The sequence below is a fragment of the Equus quagga genome, chromosome 10, assembly GCF_021613505.1.
Source record: "Equus quagga isolate Etosha38 chromosome 10, UCLA_HA_Equagga_1.0, whole genome shotgun sequence".
In the NCBI taxonomy this organism is placed as follows: domain Eukaryota; kingdom Metazoa; phylum Chordata; class Mammalia; order Perissodactyla; family Equidae; genus Equus; species Equus quagga.
In genome coordinates this window covers 4,275,670-4,294,260 of record NC_060276.1, presented here as the reverse complement: position 1 = coordinate 4,294,260, position 18,591 = coordinate 4,275,670, and the positions used below count along the sequence as shown (strand labels likewise).

Below are 18,591 nucleotides of genomic sequence, written 5' to 3'. Positions count from 1 at the left end.
CTTTTGTCTAGCTTCTTTCACTCAGCGTAATTATTTTGATATTCATCCATATTGTGGCATGGGTCAACGGTCATTTCTTATTATTGCTGAACAGTGTTCCGTTCTCTGGATACACCACAGTTTGCTTAGCCATTCATCTATTAATGGATATTTGGGTTGTTTCTACTGTTTGGATTCTACATATAAAACTGCCATAAATGTTCTGAACAGATCTTCTCTGGCCTCATGCCCCATCATCCTTTGCAGCCTCCGATCCACCTACACTAACCTCCGGCAACTTGCTGACCTCTCCTTCCTCCCTCCCTTCTCCCCCTCCCTCACTGCTTCCATGCTGAGTTAAGTCGATCCTTTTCTGAGCTCTTATCACAGCGTGTCCACAGGGTTATGATAGCATTTATCAGGCTATGGTGTAATGGTAAGTTTCTGTGTAGCGTCTCTCATAGGTCACGGGCTGCTTGTGGGCAGGAACTGTGTCCACTTATGCCTAGAACCCCAACGATAGAGGCCGCTTGGTACATTATAGAAATTTATAGATAGATAAATTTATATATAGTTATAGAAAAGTTTAATGCAAGTGTTTTGAGAATTTGGCTGAATGACATCTTTAGTACTTTCAATTATCCCACTCGGACTCATCTGTAGCTATGTATGTTCCTGTCGTTTCAATAGAATGGCACTTGGGGAAGATCGTGAAGATGTGGTATCTTTGTGATAGGAGTGAGCTTCTTAACACTCGTAGGAATCAAATATGTTGTTGATATATATACTAAATATGTTGGTATTGATATTAATAATAAGAAAATAAAAATTGATATGGAAGCCGATAAAGAATTTGAAGCAATGAAGCCTTTTTCCACTTCATTGGTAGGGTTCTAGTTTTTGTCATCTGTAAAACAGTTTCCTTTGGGCATGCATAGGGGACAGTGTTTTCATTAGCAGTAATTTATGAAATGGCAGCCCAGGGTCTTCAGAGTTTAAATGTGTTTTTGCACGTGATTAATTTATCACTCAAGGAAAATGTTAACCACCTGGAAAAAATAACAGACTAACTTATTATGAAGCTCTTTACTTAAAATCTCATTAAGTAGCAAATCAGAATCTTGTTTTAAAAGTAGAATTTTTTTAGAAGACTGTCCATCTATGTCTTTATTTAAAGTAAAAAACAAAATTCCTAGAAAACTGGAATTACAGATATATATATTTGGAAATTCGTGTTAAGATGTATTAAAACACAAGTCAACGGCAGTCGCTGCTTTGGGTTTTTTCTTTCAGTGAAAGACGTCATGTATATCTGCCCATTTATGGGAGCAGTGAGTGGAACCCTGACAGTGACTGACTTCAAGATGTACTTCAAAAATGTAGAGAGGGTGAGTTTTTAAAAGGGTGTTTTATTTTTAAAAACACTTTAGCAGAAAGGAAACAATAAAGAAGAAAGTAAAAAGTACCACGAAATCCCATCACGCTGAGACAAGCCGAGGGTGAGTTTTAAGATGCACACATTTGCAAACAGATTTTGTATCTTGACAAAAAGGCCGTGAGAGTAGCGCTTAGCCCCGAGGGGAGTTGTGCTCTAGTCCCACGCCTCCTTCATAAAGCACGGTTAAACCAGACTGCAGTTTCTTAGCTGCGACAAAGAGGAAATGTGAAGTAAACAAACGTGTTTTAAGCCAGCAAAGACTTACCATATGAAAACTCTGTGGACTGACACTGATAGGCATTCATCTTAATTTGTAAAACCAGGACCCACATTTCGTCCTTGATGTTCCCCTGGGAGTGATCAGCAGAGTTGAGAAGATTGGCGCGCAGAGCCACGGGGACAATTCTTGTGGAATAGAGATCGTGTGCAAGGTACAGTACAAACACAAGTGGGACTGAGGGGCAGGCAGCTGGGAACTCTTTCAGAAGGCGCGTTCTTCATGGTCCTTGGACGGTCAGGGTAATTCGGGCTCTTAGGAACTCAAATGTTTTCAGGACAGAGACCTCTTCGGATCTTACATCAACCAATTCCTACCACTATGTAAGCCACTGAAGTGAACCTCTTCTTTCCCATTGAAGCGTTCTAATTAACATGGACCTCTAACCTAAGTGCTGACATTATTTGTTACGTTTCAGAGAAATCAAATGGAAAGCAGAGAGCAAGATTTTTTCTAGTTTGTAATTTTAAGACTACCTTCAGAACAGTGGATGGTCAAAGGCTTCCTAAAGGGACAACAATATTCATAAATTCTGTGATTAAAACACAATTAAGTTTCTTGGCTATGTTGGAATTTTCTCCTGAGCTGTGCTTACTTTTGGTTTTGTACCCTTCCTGCAGCGGGTTAAGGAGAGATGTGTGTGATAATTTTAGTGATGACCAGTCATTTAAGAAACACCTTAACTGATGTTTTCTTCCCCATGACTTTCCCTCATGGAATACAGTTTATTCACAACCCTAACCGGGGTACCAGGGAAGAGAGCCTGCTTGCAGGATTGTCAAGGTCCCTTCCTGGTTTGGGTCCGTCCCTTCCTGGTTTGGGTCCTGCCCTTCTGTTTGCTTTAATCAAGCCTCTGAGGACAACTTCCTCTGGTCAGCCCTACACTACAGCTGAATCCACTTTTTCAGAGAACGCTTTACTCTTCCAGATCATGAACCTGCTGGCTTGTGAGACTCACTTTGGGTGCTCCATGGCAGTGCTCTCCTTTGGCAAATTGTAGTTGTCCTTCTCAGGCCAGGGTCCCACATGTGAAGCAGTGCTAAGCAGTTGCAGGACTTAAAGCAGAGAGCGATTCGGCGGTACTGTCGTTTCCCTACTGAGAACTCTTCAGTGGCTTCCCATCATCCTTAGGCTGGAGGGAAACTCCTCACCCAGACCGCGCTGTGTGAGCCTGGCTTACTTTCCTCTGCAGCGTCATCTCCAGCCACCCTCCCCTCATTCTTGCTATTCCAGTTCCTTTAGTTGCTTGCGCTTGCCTGGTACCATGCCCCCTCACAGACACACACAGACACACACACACAGACACACTCTCCCTCTCTCTCTCTCTCTCTCTCTTGCTCTCTCGCTCTCTCACTCTCTCGCTCTCTCTCTGTGGGACTTGACATGTGCTCTTTCCTTTGCTTGTGATGCTTTGCTCTCCAAGCGATCGTAAATAGCAAGTCAGATCAGTCAGCTCCTAAGGTGTACGTGTGTAGCCAGTGTAGCTTGGAGGGAGGGTGTACCAGGAAGTTATGTCACAGGCTGGTGTCCTGTGGCTCTTTTACTAAGATAATTTTATGGCTGGGGTGAACATTGGCTAATAGCTGCTTTAAAATGTTTTCCAGAATACTAGGGCTATGCTCCCAGCCCTCTCAGCTCGTGCCTGGGAGCCTTGCAAGGTATGGGGTTTGTTTTTTTAAATCAGATGATATACAATTCAAAAGGCACAAAAACTGTGTGGAGAAAAAAGTAAATCTCCCTCCACCCAACCCCAGCCACCCTGTCCCACCCCCTGCAGGCACCCACTGTCCCCAGTTTCCACACACACCCTGTGCATGTAAGCACGTGGGTACAGTCTTGGAAAATGTAAATGGTTGTGTATTTTAGAGACTGTTCTGCCCCTTTGTTTTCCCCTTAACAGTGTTTCTTGGAGCTCCTTGGCATCAGTGCAGAAAGAGCTGCTGCTTGTTTTAACAGCTCTTTAGTATTCCATTAGCTGTCCTGTAGTCGTTTAGCCAGCTCCTGTTGATGGACATTAAGGCTCTTTCCATTCTTTCGCTGTTACAGATAATATCACCACAATAACTTCCTCACTTCCCAAATTGCTCTTGCTTTAATTTGTTTGTGGTCATATTTACTTTCAAGTTTCATGTAATGTTAAAGAAGAATGAGATTGTTGTGCTTAACTAACGGCAGAAGTTTAACCCGGTCGGGGGCACTGCTCCCACCAGTCCCGGCAAGAGGGCGCCCCGTCAGAGCCACCTCCCTGGGATCACTCCTGCCCACGTGCGCTGCGGCCGTGCTTGGGAACTGTGCTCCTGGGAAGCAGCATTCTAGTTTCTGTAAGGGGGTCACTGAGAGCCGTAGTCGCTGCGTGATACAGAGTCCTTGCTGTGAGGACAGGGGAGACACCTCTGTCACATTGCTATTTTATGGCTGGTGTGAAACCTGTCCTGGACAAATCCGGCAGTCTAAAGTTCACAGTGGATTCTGTGGCACACCTTTAGCAAGTGAGTGCGCAGGACTTGATGGCACATCTTTCATGGATTAACCTTACTCTTGGTTCCATCTGATGAGTTTTTTTCCCAGCACATCTCCTTTGTTCCAATTTCCTCACTTAATTTTTTTTATCTTGTTGGAGGTGTTTTTGTTAGTTGGAGCAAGACAGTGTAGAATGTGAGAAATGAATAAAAATATTTTACTTATCTCCTTAGAGCATAGTGTCTGCCTTGTAGGTACTCAATACACGTTGAACAAATGAGGTTTGCTAATTGTTTAACAGGATATGAGGAACTTGCGACTGGCTTATAAACAGGAAGAACAGAGTAAACTGGGGATATTTGAAAACCTCACCAAACATGCATTTCCTCTTTCCAACGGACAGGTAGGTACACCAAAATAAGCCTTTTTTGCATGCTTTTGTGGGGGTCCAAAAATTTCATGTTTAATAATTCTTTTTCCAGAGGTTTCCTTTATCTCTTTTCTCTCTGTTGGTAACTAATATTAGAATATTAAAAATTTGTCAGCGTGTAACGTTTAAGAAAACTGCCTGTTGCTTCAAAATTTACAGATTAAAATAGGAATCTTAATACATTCAGCTGATAATTGAATGAAAAGCTTTAATGTTGGGAATGTGACATAGTAAGGAAGTACTGACATATATTTTGTGGTTTTTTGTATGCAGGCACTCTTTGCATTCAACTATAAAGAGAAATTTCCAATTAATGGATGGAAAGTTTATGATCCAGTATCTGAATATAAGAGACAGGTAAAGTATGTTGCTTATCTAACTGAAAATGATAGATTGAGCATCTTTTTCTTTCTAAAAGGTTAGAAAATGTGGTGGAGAAGAAGCCTTTGGAAACAAGTTGTGCATAGGTGTGACTTACCTAGCTCGTGTGCTCCTCATCTCCGGGCCGCCCCGTTCTCCCGCTGCCAAACTTTTGACTGTGCCGCTGATCGGTCGCCCTTTTCCACGGGGCAAGTGGAGTACAAGACAGCTTTAAAAGGCAGATCGGCCAGATGGCTTTTATTAGATGTTCTGCTAATGAGTTGATGGGTAAGGAGCAAAACCAATGGCTTCAGTGAGATTTCAAGTCTAGTCGGCCCTCTGTACCCGCAGGCTCCACATCAGCGGATTCTACTACAGATCACAAGGCCTGTGAGGGTTGTGTCTGTACTGGGCATCTGCAGACTTTTCCTGTCATTATTCCCTAAACAATACAGTGTAACAACTATTTCTACAGCCTTTCCACCTTTCCATTGTATTAGGTATTGTAAGTAATCTAGAGATGATTTAAAGCATACGGGAGGATGTGCATAGGTTATATGCAAATACTACGCCATTTTATCTAAGGGACTTGAGCATCCACGGATTTTGGCATCTGGGGGGCCTGGAACCATCCCCGCTGATACCGAGGGACGACTGTATATGCCATGTCTCATCAGTCTGATGTGGTGTTCCTATACTGAGAAGCTCTTTAGTGTATTGTCAAATTCAAGACATTCCAATAAGATATTATTTTCATGACATTTCATCTTTGTCTCTACAAAGATATTTGGTATGGTGATTTATATTACTTATTTTAGACATTGTAAGAAGTTTCTTTGTCTCTAAAGGACTTTCATGGGTATTTTCAAAAACAACACTATGCTCATTCTTTATAGAAAACACAAGAAATGTGTAGGACTTGGATTCTAGTATATAATTTTCAGTTTTTAGTATGTTTAGAAATTATTATGCTTCATTAGATTTTTTTAAATGGGCAGGATATAGATAAATATATACTTAAACTTTTAAGTAGCAATGAACAACAAATCATAAGTGGATGTTAGTAGAAAATAAGAAATGGATGTGGTTCATGCTTGGTCCTTTTTGAAAGTGTAAAAGTATGCTTTTCCCACTCTTCTTTCTTCTCTAACACCCTGCAGGGCTTGCCAAATGAGAGTTGGAAAATATCCAAAGTAAACAGTAATTATGAGCTCTGTGACACCTACCCTGCCATCATTGTTGTGCCAACTAGTGTGAAAGATGATGACCTTTCAAAAGTGGCAGCCTTTCGAGCAAAAGGCAGAGTCCCTGTAAGTAATAAGCATTGTCCTTTAGGTATAAACATATACTGTATTAGATCTAATATGGAAAGAAGCAAGGCAGAAAAAAAATCTAGTGAACAAAATGGAAAGTAGAAAAATAAAACCTGAAAACCTGAACGTATCTTTGCTTCTCAAGAATTACCTGATTATATCAACATTGTTTGCTGTGACTCCACCTTGTGTGACTTCATGTTACTAAGTACAAGGGTAACTTCAGTTATGCTCTCAAAATGTAGTAGAGAATAACAGAGGAGTAGCAAGAAAGAGTTAGCATGCTGTTGCATTAACAGTTCATGTCACTGGTTTCACCGAATCATCCTAGAGAAAATACACTCTTTCTTTCTTTCTTTTTTTTTGAGGAAGATTGGCCCTGAGCTAACTACTGCCAGTCCTCCTCTTTTTTGCTAAGGAAGCCTGGCCCTGAGCTAACATCCGTGCCCACCTTCCTCTACTTCATATGTGGGATGCCTACCACAGCATGGCATGCCAAGGGGTGCCATGTCCGCACCTGGGATTCAAACCAGTGAACCCTGGGCCGCCGAGAAGCGGAACGTGTGAACGTAACCACTCTGCCACCGGGCCGGCCCCTACACTCTTTCTTAGATGCTGAGTGGAATGCTACAGCTGCATGGCAGGGACACTATTACAAAAACAAACATAGCAACCGGCAGGGGGGATTTTTTCAAACAGCTTTAGTGAGGTGTAATTGAAATACCAAAAACTGCATGTGTTTAATGTATACAATTTGATGCGTTTGGACATATGTATACACCTGTGATAGTATCACTGCAGGCAAGCAGGGGGTGAACGTTTCTGAGCCTGCAGGTTGTGGTCTGGTACAATCCTGAGGCTCCTGGCCACTGGAGGAAAATGGGAGGTTTGAGGGCATAGCTTTCGATTTTATAAGACACTCTATGTTCACCTTGGCCTTGCCCTGCCATATAGGTCACTGTTGAGATACACAGATGTTTTTAAATTAGGAGACAAAATAAAACTAGTCAATCAAATAGGAATGGGCTCGATGTTAGTAATAGTTTGACTTAGTTTCTGTTTTTCTTAGAATCAAAGAATTTTAGAGGTGGAAGGGGTTTTTAGAGCTCAACTAGTCAGACTTCTTTCAATGGGACCCAAAGATTGAGTTTCATGGCCACCGTCCTCCTGTGATTGGGCTGACCCTCTGACCGTTGAGGAACAAGATGCAGAAGAAGCTGTGCTTGAGAAGAGGACTTGTTTCTCCTACCTGATAATTAAGGCACATACTGTTTTAGGAACTGTACTAACATTTGTTGCTTACAAACACTAGGTGTTGTCATGGATTCATCCAGAAAGTCAGGCAACGATTACCCGTTGCAGCCAGCCACTTGTGGGTCCCAATGATAAACGCTGCAAAGAAGATGAAAAATACTTGCAAACAATAATGGACGCTAATGCACAGTCTCACAAACTTATCATCTTTGATGCCCGACAAAACAGTGTTGCTGATACTAACAAGGTACACTCTTGATAACCTTGCCGAAACAGTGGATCTTTTCTTATGTACTGTCTGTAAGTTGTTACACCGTTTGAATAGCCAGTTGAATTCCCCCCCACCTGAACATGGAATTGTTCGGAGTGCCCATAGCTATATCTCCCTGGTGTATAGCCCGTGGGTTGTGTGCAGTGTCTCGTGGGTTGAAATCTTGTCTCTCTCATTGCTTCTGCACAATCCTGTCTACTCAATCAATTTAGCAAAGAGCCAGAAAGAGAATTATCACCTAAAGAATCAAGTATTTTAATGAAATGATTGTGAGGCCCTTGGAAGTCCCTGTAACCTATGGAATATGGTGATTACTCGGTTAATTCGTATCTGGTCTGAAGCTCTGTTAGAATGGAGTCAACTACATGAAACTAGGCAAATTTACAAAGTTTCCATAAATTACATGGAGCAGCAGTATCTGCAGACAGCTCCCATTTGGTCCCCACTAGCTGAAGGGGACAGGGTCCTTCATACCTAGTGACGGCTATGAGGACAAGCCTCCAGTACCCGCTATCCAAATAGAAAGGGCTCTGAACTGAGTCATTTCTGTTTCTCATGAATGACTTTCCAACTGTGTGGACTGCAAGCGGGCATTTGGCAGACAGAAGACTTGGCCCTCCCTGCAAGTAATTTCAGGTATCAGAAAGGTGACAACCATTCCCATCTCATGCCTACTTGTAAAATGCCACTTGGGTAACAAACCTGTAATGAGCACCTGCTGGGGATATACCGTGACAGGCCCAGTGGGGTGCCCTGTATGGGGGTGTCAGCTCAGTGTGCTGGGGGAGCCGGGAGAGCTCTGCTCGTGCAGTTGGGCAAGCCTTCACGGAGGAGGTGGCCTTGGAGCTGGCTTTGCATGGTTAGCAGGAAGAGTCAGGTGGGGTCTCTGAGCCAGCTCGCTGAGTACCTATGCACCAGTGTGCCTGAGCACCTCACTCCCAGGGATGGCCAGAAGGAAGCCGTCTCGGGGCGTGGTCCCCAAGCCCCCCGCCCCGGGGCCTTCAGCAGTGCTTGGGAGGCTTTCTTTGTGCTGGCAGCTTGTACCTCTCCCCGGTGAGTAGTCCATCCACAGTCTCCAAAAAGCCAACCTGCTCCCTCCCCTGCCTCACTCTCAAGAGCAGCCAGTACCTTATACTTCAGGCCCACCATCTTCCCGCAGTCCCGGAGTGCCTGCTCTGTGCCAGGCACTTGCTCGCCTCTGGGGAGAGATGCATATTGAACAAGCAGTTGCACAGCTGCCAAGTGGCTAGCCCTGTGGCGCGGAGAAACGAAGCATGCTCTGAGAGAGCGGAGAAGGACCCTGGTTGTCTGCTGCATGACCCTGGGCAGCTACCTCATCTCTCTAGACCACGATTGCCTCATCTCTAAAATGGGAATGACATCGGACTTACTTCCTGGAGTGGATGTGAAGGGTAAATGAGGAAACGCTGGAGGGCCTAGGGCAGCGCCTCTCTGAGGAAGCATCTGGTTCAGGTTAGCTGTCATTGGTTCTGACCTTGGAGTGGACCCTTCCATTCTCTTGACTTTCATGACATCTCCCCGCCTGGATTTCTCTCTCTCTCTGGCCTGGCCAGCTTGGTCTCCTTCACTGGATCCTCTCCCTCTTGCCAACCTTCAAATGACAGTGCTCCTCCAACTCAGTCTGGGGTCCTCTTTTCTACTTTGCACAATCTTGCTGGGCCATCTCCCATGCTATGACTTTAGACACTATGTGTTGAGTTTGACACCCAAGTTTCTATCCCAACTTTATTCCTCCTGAGGACAAGATGGAGTTTCTATCCCATTGTCCGGTTGACATCTCTGGCTGTCTCCCAGGCAACAACCTCAGCGTATGCAAACTGGCCTGAGAGGCAGGGTAGTGAGAACCCTCGGCTTTTTACGCCTGGGCTTTCCTCCAGGTTCTGCCACTTGGTGCTGCGTAGAACCCTGAGCAAGTTACTTAACCTCTCCATAAGCCTCAGGTTCCTCTTCTGTAAAATGGGGGATAACAGCACTGTCCCATGTAGAGGGCTTAAAGATTAAAGGCTTAAGGAAGAATGCACATAAGGGACCTCACAGGGCTAGGTGCATCCTCAGCATTCAGTACTGGATGCTGATAAGCTCGCCCCCCGGGTGTCAGGCCTGGCAGGCGAAGGGTGGTGTCGGTTACTGAGACAGGGAGGATGGGAGAGGAACAGGGTGGGGAGGAAGATGGGCAGTGTATGAGTTTCCTGAGGCAGCTATACAAATTACCACAAACTGGTTGGCTTAAAACAACACAAATTCATTCTCTCACAGTTCTGGAGTCCAGAAGTCTGAAATCTTGCAGGGCTCTGCTCCCTCTAAGGACTCCCGTTCCTTGCCTCTTCCAGCTTCTGCTGGCTGTCCTGGGCATGTAGCCACAGGGCCCCAATTCTGCCTCGGTCTGCACATGGCCTTCTCCTCTATGTATCTCTGCGTTGACTCCTCCTCCTCTTTCATCTGAGGATACTTGTGATGGCATTGAGGGCCCACTCAAGATAATCCAGGATGCTCTCTTGCTCTCAGAATCCTTAACTTAATGACACCTGCAGAGACCCTTTTTCCAAAAAAAGGTCACCTTCACAGTTGCCACGGATTTGATGTGGACATCTTTTGGGGGAGCATTTTCTGGCCTGCCACGAGGAGTCATCCTTCATTAGTCAGTTCCCCTCACTCCCCACATCAGTCTTTCTACACCTTTGCATACTTCCTGTCACCACTGTCTTACTATCCTGAGGAGATAGAAAACAGGAGAAAAGCTCTATTCACAGAGGCCGTCTTCTAAACATCAGCAGTGCAAGGGCAGTTCATTGTGTTTCATTCTGTGCGGAAGAGACAGAAGCAGGACGCCAGATTGCATGTCTAGAATGATTTGAACTATAGCAGTGGATGTGTCCAGGAAACAGACAAGGGTATTTACCTGTCCATGTCCCTATTAGCTCTTCTGTGTATAGTATCACATCATCCTCAAGTAGAGACAGTTTTACTTCTTTTCCTATCTGGGGATGCCTTTTATTTCTTCTTCTTGCCTCATTCCCTGGCAAGAACCTCTAGTACAATGTTGAATGGAAGAGTGGTGAAAGTGGGCATCCTTGTCTTTTTCCTAATCTCAGGGGAAAGCTTTCAGTTTTCTCCATTTGGTATATTAGCTGCGGGTTTTTCATAGATACCCTTGTCAGGTTAAGGAAGGTCCCTTCTGTTCTTAGCTTGTTGAGTGTTTTTATCATGAAAGGGTATTTTCAAAGTCCTTTTCTGCATCAATTGAGATGATCATGTGGGTTTTTTCTCCTTCATCCCGTTCATGTGTATTACACTGATTTTTGTATGCTGACCACTATAGTGGGTTGAATAATGTCTCCCCAAAATTCATGTCCATCTGGAACTTCAGAATATGTCCTTATTGGGAAATAGGGTCTTTACAGATGTAATCAGTTAAGATGAGGTCATACTGGATTAGAGTAGGCTCTAAATCCAATGACTGGTGTCCTTGTAAGAAGGCCATGTAGAGACACAGACACGCACAGAGGGAAGGTGGCCATGTGACCATGAAGGCAGAGACTGGAGTGATGCAGCTACAAGCCAAGGAATGCCAAGGACTGCGGCCACCACCTGAGCCAGGAGAGAGGCCTGGGACAGCTGCTCCCTCAGAGCCTCCAGAAGGAGCCAACCCTGCCCACACCTTGATCTTGGACTTCTGGCCTCCAGCACTGGGAGGGAATGTATCTGTTTGGTTTAAGCCCCCTGGTTTGTGGCACTTTGTTACTGCAGCCGTGGAAAACCCATACACCCCCTTGCATTCTGGGATAAATGCCGCTTGGTCATGGGGTATAATCGTCACACTAGGCTGCTGGCTTCAGTTTGCTGGTACTCTGTAGAGGTTCTCTTCGGGCTCGTCTCGCCATGACGGCCAGAGCGGCCTTCTACAGGTACAGCTGTGCGTGCCCCAGTGCCTTGAGGCAGGGACATCCGACTCCACAGTAGGCCCCTACAGCCCTCCACCCACGGGCCCGGCCGTGCGAGGCTTCTTTCAGTTCCCTAAGCACATCCTAGTGTTGTCTCAGAGCCTTTGCCCACATGGCTAACCACTCCCCCATCCTTCAAAGGACACTTTAAAGATTTTATTTTCCCTTTTTCTCCCCAAAGCCTCCTGGTACATAGTTGTGTATTTTCGTTGTGGGTTCTTCTAGTTGTGGCATGTGGGACGCCGCCTCAGCATGGCCTGATGAGTGGTGCTATGTCTGTGCCCAGGATTCGAACCGGCGAAACCCTGGGCTGCCGATGCGGAGCGTGCAAACTTCACCACTCGGCCGCGGGGCCGGCCCCCATGAGAGGACACTTTAAATGGGACTTCATCAGGGAGGTACTTCCAGATGCCTGGAGGTCTCCCTGTGCTGTGCGGCCCCGCACTTCCCTGTTTGTAACCCTCAGTGCACTTCAGAGTCCTTACTCAGTACGGTCTAGCCATCGGCTCCGTGATGGCAGGGACTGTGAAGGTCTTGAGTATCCCCAGAACTGGGCCATCACACAGTGGCTGCTCCATGCCTGGGGAAGGAACAGCTGGCTGGCTGGGGGGTCGGGTCCTCTCTCAAAGGACGGTGCCCATTCAGAGGACCAAATGGCAAGTAGCATTGTATGTGAATTCCCAAGCCCACACTCTATTATGGAGACCGTGCAATAGTGCTAAAGGGTTTAAGGTCGGCTTTCTTCTTCAGAAAGTGAATGTGGACGGAAGGAATTTAGTTTTAACCTGCTGCATTTGAGGAGCCTATGTGGGGAAGGTCAAGCTCTGGAGCTCAGCAAAAGGTCAGGTTGGAGGTTGAGATTGGGGCCCAGCAGCATGCTGGGTGATGGTTGCAGCCCTGGGGGGGAGGGGATGAGATCCCCAAAGGAGTCTAGGTCTCATGAGCAGGGGCCCAGCACCACACATCACCTGTGGACGGCAAGCAAGGGACTGTCTGCGAAGGAAGGAGTGCTCCAAGTGGTAGGAGGAGACCCTGACGAGGGAGGGAGGAGTCCTAGATGCCAGGAGAGGAGGAGTGTCCAGAGGAGAAATGGGGACAGGGGCCGTCTTAGCTCAGGCTTGCTATAAGAAAATATCACAGATGAGGTTGCTTATCAACAACAGACATTTATTTCTCACAGTTCTGAAAGCTGGGAAGTCCAAGATCAAGGTGCCAGCAGATCCCATGTCTGGTGAAGGCCTGCTTCCTGCCTTGTAGACAGGCACCTTCTCCCTGTGTCCTCACGTGGTGAGAGCAGAAAGAGGCAAGCTCTCTGTGTGTCTTCTTAGAATGGCACTGATCCCATCGGGAGGCGGGAAGGCTCCCCGCTCATCACCTCCCAACCCCTGCTCCAGATACCACCACGTTCGACGTGAGGATTTCAACGTATGAATTAGGCAGGGACACACTCCTGCAGTCTGTTTTAGGGGAGGAGTGCGGACTCGGACTCTAAGGGCGTGGGAGTCCTGCCCCGTCGCTTTGTGGCTTTGGCCTCTTGGTGTCGCCCGCCTTCTCTGAGGCTTTGCTTTTCTCCGCTGGGAGCCCCTGCTGCTGCCGCCCAGCACAGACATCCTGATGAGCAGAGAGCATGGTGGGCCTTCAACAAGCTCCGAACAGCTGTTCTGAAATCCAGGAAGCCTGAGGCCATCCTTCGGATGGTTGCTTCCCAAGGGCTTTCAGGTTTCTTTTTCCCAAGAGGGTTGGGGATGGCCGTGCTGCTGCTGCTCTCAGCTTATTCTTGGAGACCTGGGGGCTGGTGGGTAACAGTTCCCAACATCACTAGCTTCTCTCCGGAACTCTGCTTTGCCCCAGAGAGCGGTCTGGTTAGCAAGTTCTTGTCTTCCAGAACTCTCTGAACCTCATCCCGCTGCTCCTGCCGGGGTAGAGGTGGGGCCCCTGCTCACCTTCCTTCTCCTTCTGTCTCAAGACCTCCTGTTGTCTGCATCCTGGCACACGGTAGGCACTCACGCTCTCTTTCTCCCATAACCCAGTTGCTGATTGCCATTTGTCTTATTTGATCTTTGGTAATCACTTTCCGGGCAACAGATTGCCTTGAAATATGTTCTCCTGGTTAATACCTACTCCTCCGTGCTGAAGTGCTTGATGAGCCTGAGGCCCAGCGCACCGCCTCGCGGAGCCCCTTCCCCGGTGCCTGAGCTCCCTGGGGGGGGGGCCACGGCTGAGCCCTCTGCCTAGCTCAGGCCTTCCTCCCTGGGGCTGCTCGGTGAGGTAATGATAGGACAGTGCCGGAGTAGCTTGGGCAGGGGGGAGCCACCAAGCTTTGTGTGGATTAGCTTTAATTAAGGGAATTTAGTTTATTTAATTAGCATGTAATCCCCACAGTGACCCTTTGACGTTTTTATGGGTGAGAAAGCTGAGGTGCAGAGAGAAGGTGAGGGTGCCGTAGTCGCTTGGGTGGCAGAGTTGAGCTTATAGACCCACTTCCCCTGCCACCAAGGCCTGTGTCTTTAATCACGACGCTGTACTGTTACTGCCTCAGTCAGCAGTGTCTTCAGGGGGCCTTTGGTTATTTTTTCGTGAAAAACTCATTATGCCATAGAGGCAGGCCTGCATGCAAGACTGCTTTGCCTATAGTTGGTGTTCAAAAAGTGTTTTATTGAAGTTAAAGTCTCTCAATTCTGGGGAATAACTTGAATTATAAGTTGGCGTTCAAATATTCGCAGTTCTCTTGGTTTGCTGTTAGTCACGTTCACCGCTGCAGACTTTATCATGCTCAGCCGCTGCTCCTTCTCGGCCCCGCCTGTATTCACGGCTCCTGCCCAGCCCGGCCTCCTTGGGTCGTCCTGTCTCATGTCCTCTGGCCAGCCCCTTGGCTCCTTAGCCCTTCGGACACCCCTGCCCGGCCCAGTTCACTTCTCCTGCCTGCGTTTCTCATGCCCACACCCTGGGCTGCCGAACACAGTTCCAGGAGAGTAAAAGGCTCACAGTGTGCAGGCTGGAGCCGCTCCAGATTCATGCTCTCCAGCCTCGACTGGGTCCTCAGTGCTTGCGGGCAAGTCCACACCCTCTACCCTCAGTCTCCCAGGGGCCATTTCAGCCCCCTTCTGACCATTCTAATGGATGACCCTGCCCCAGCCCCTTCATCCTCAACAGCTGACCTTGCTTCCTTCTGCACCTAGCACAAACCAGCCCTTAAAAGGAAGTCCCTCCCCTCCTGCCACCAGACCTGGATACTAACTCCTGCATCCTGTTACAGTGGGAGGGTGGCCTCCTCCCCGTGCCCTGTATTCTACTGCCAGCCGCCCCTTTTCCCTCTCTGGGATCTTTGTCCTTTCCCCTCTCGGGAAGCACTCCTGCCCACGAAGTCTTTCCCGTCCATGCAAATAAGGCCTCCCTCAGCTCACCGGCACTGTCCCCTCCTGCCAGCACCGTCGGTCTGCTGCCCTTTGCAGACAGACGACTTGGAGGAGGTGTCTCCGTGATACCCCTAGGTGCTCGCCGCCGCTCACGCAGCCCCTGAGCTGCGCAAAACCAGCTCCCATGCCATCTCGGCCCAGATCCTTCTTGATAAGGTCTCCAAGTACTTTCTTGTCACGAAATCCAGTGTGTATTTTTCAGCTATTTTCCTTGATCTTGTGAGCTTTTGACATAGTCAAGTAACTTCTCCTTTTCAAAATACTCTTCTCCCTTTTTTCTTTCTCTGGCTGCTCTTCTTCTCTTTTGCTTTGTGTTCCTTGAATGTTGGCCTTCTTCAGGCTGCCGGCCTTCTCTTCTCTCCTCTCATTACCCACTGACCTGGAGCACCCTACCTCTGGCCTCCAATAATCAGCCAGGTGCCAGACCTCTCGTCTGAGCCCCAGACCTGCGTATCCCGCTGCCTGTAGTCATCTCCACTTAAATTTCTCACACGCATTTTCTGCTCACTATACTCAAAGCCGGACGCTCTTGTTTCTTCTCCAATAGTCTATATCTCAGTAACTGATACCATCTTTTGGTTTGCCCAGCCCAGAATCATGGGTGTCACTGTCACCTCCTGTGCTACCCACCTCCGTTGCCCCGATCAGCCTCTTAAATATCTCACAGCAGATGCATCTCGCTGCTCTGCCGCCTCCACCGTGATTGCTTCAGCCACATGACTGCCCACCTCCGAGCTGGTCTCCCTGTGGAAGGCCCTGCCCTCCCCCAGTTCCCACTGCCCGGTGTGGCCAGTGATGATTCTACACTGCAAGTCTGATCGAGCCCTCCCCGCGCTCCTTCCCCCTTCCCTGCGCCATCCAGCCCCTGGCTGCTCTCTGGCCTCATCTCTCGCTGCTCTCACCACTGCCCTAGTGTTCTCTCTGCTGAACTTCTTGCCTGCCTCTTAGGAAGCCACGTCCTCGCCCATCTCTGGGCATCCAGACACGATGGCCTCTCTGCCTTCTGTGTTCTTGACCTTCCTCCCCACAGCAAAGCTTTCCTAACTTGTGTTCTCTTCTCAGTGTAGATGTCTCTGCTGTCCCCCCGCAGCCTCACCAGTCTGGCCGTGTAGTCCCAGCACACCCCTTGCTCTCCTGGAGCAAAGGATTGCCCCCCATGCTGCACTCACCCCTCTCCTCACCTGCCTACCTCACCAGATTTTGAGTGCCTAGAGGACCAGGGTCTCTACTTGTTCACAACCGTTGCCCCAGTGTTTAGGTCAGAGCCAACCATTAATATCCACTCTGTAAATGGTTGGAGACTAAAGGAAGGGTGTGGTCTTTGCGTTCACAGATGCATTTATTATTTTTTTATTGAGATAAAATTCACACAATATAAAACTCACCATTTGAACCATTCCAGAGTTTACAATTGAGCGACTTCTGGTGTATTCCCAATGTCGTGGAGCAGTCACCACTGTCTAATTCCAGAATACTTTCATAGCCCCACATGGAAACCCTATGTCATTGGCAGTCACTGCCCATTCTCCCCTCCCCCAGCCCCTGTCAACCTCTGATTTACTTTGTGTCTATATAGATTTCCTTGTTCTGGACATTTCATATAGATGAAATCATACACTAGGTGGTCTTTTGTGCCTGGCTTCTTTCACTTAGCATAATGTTTTTAAGGTTCATCCATGTTGTAGCCTGTATTATGGCTGAATAACATTCCGTTGTATGCAGAGACCACATTTTGTCTGTCTGTCCACTGATGGACACTGGGGTTGCTCCCACCTTTTGGCTGATGTGAACTGTGCTGCTGTGCTCAGTTGTGTACAAGGTGTTGTTTGAATACTTGTATTCTGTGGGAGTGGGAGTTCTGTGGGAGTAGAATTGCTGGGTCATATGGTAATTTTGTGTTTAACTTTTTGAGGAACCGTCAAACATTTTTCCGCAGAGACTGCACAATTTTAATTCCTACCAGCAGTGCATTAGGGTTTCAGTTTCTGTACATTCTCATCACAGATGTGTTTTGAATGTTGACTTCTACAAAATAAAAGCTAATTACAGACCAGATTTTGTTATGAGGTTACCAAGGGGTGAGCCACATCTCCCTTCTTTGTTACATTTGCATTTTATTTTACTTAAATTGCTTAAATGAATCTCATTGTTTGGGATTTACAAGTTGCTTTATTATACAGAAATTTTGTGGTCGTACAACTTTTTCTATTCAGATAGATGGCACTAACAGAACCTTTTTAAACCTAATTTGCCTTGAGTAAGATCCAATTGTTAATGGTTTAAAAATTGACGACGGGTGATGGAGGATTGTTATGGGTTGGATTGTGTCTCCATGAAAAATATGTTGAAGTCCTAACTCCTGGTCCCTGTGAACGTGGTCTTATTTTGAAATGGGGTCTTTGCAAATGTAATCAAGTTAAGATGAGGTCATCTTGAATTAGGGTGGGCCCTGATCCACTCTGACTCTTGTCCTTATAAGGAGAGAAGAGACAGAGACACAAAGACAAGGCCATGTGATGCTGAGGCAGAAATCAGAGTAATGTGTCTGTGAACCAGGAACACCTGGGCCACCAGAAGCAAGAGGGTTCTGAGGGAGCACAGCCCTGCCAATCCCTTGGCTTCGGCCTTCCAGCCTCCGGAATTGTGAGAGAAGAAATGTCTGTTGTCTTAGGCCACTCAGTTTGTGGTACTTTGTTCCAGTGGCCCCAGGAAACTCATAACTCGTACAAGGATGTAGGAGGTTTGTTGTAAACAGATGAGTTTGTTGCTTCTTTAGTGGTCTCTATCTGGTAACACTGACAAGAATTGAAGTGATGTATAGCTTTTGTTTTTCACAGGCAAAGGGTGGAGGATATGAAAGTGAAAGTGCTTACCCCAACGCAGAACTCGTGTTCTTGGAGATCCACAACATTCACGTGATGAGAGAGTCACTACGTAAATTGAAAGAGATCGTGTACCCTTCCATCGATGAGGCACGGTGGCTGTCCAACGTGGATGGGACGCATTGGCTAGAGTATATAAGGGTAAAGAGGGCCAGTCCTTTCCAGGCTTTCTGGTTAAGGTTTCTCTGTGTCTGTGCCATAAACCTGTCTGTCTGTCCAAGTGGTTTCTCAACATTGCAAAGAAGTGCACCTTTGCTGTGTACTCGGGCTTTCATAGTTCCCTAGGCAGTATCCAGTCTGGTCTTTGTTGGGGGCTTTTGTGACAATACAAGCGATAGTGCTTGCTTCGGATCAGTTTTTTAAAGCACTTTGTGGCCCTTTAATAAAGGCCCCTATTTACTGCTGTAGTTTTTCTCAGTGTAAATTTTTCTTCCCCACGGTGCTAATATTTCCTAGTGATTCTGAATTGATTGCATTCTTGTTTGGTTTATTCACCGGACCTTCCAGTGTTCTCCCCAGAATTATTTTTGCTGCAATAGAAATTAAATG

The 18,591-nt window shown here is 47.0% G+C and overlaps 1 protein-coding gene across 4 annotated transcripts in view; it reads left to right on the top strand.

Annotated features, from left to right (window-relative positions):
• MTMR1 (myotubularin related protein 1) overlaps positions 1-18,591 on the top strand; it is a 68,341-nt gene that overhangs the window by 25,551 nt on the left and 24,199 nt on the right. For all 4 annotated transcript variants that reach the window (XM_046672816.1, XM_046672815.1, XM_046672813.1 and 1 more), the window contains 7 exons: positions 1,273-1,367; positions 1,741-1,848; positions 4,456-4,557; positions 4,858-4,941; positions 6,105-6,254; positions 7,570-7,758; positions 17,998-18,183. In XM_046672816.1, coding sequence (XP_046528772.1) covers positions 1,273-1,367; positions 1,741-1,848; positions 4,456-4,557; positions 4,858-4,941; positions 6,105-6,254; positions 7,570-7,758; positions 17,998-18,183 — 914 coding nt within the window. The remainder of the gene's footprint in view (positions 1-1,272; positions 1,368-1,740; positions 1,849-4,455; positions 4,558-4,857; positions 4,942-6,104; positions 6,255-7,569; positions 7,759-17,997; positions 18,184-18,591) is intronic.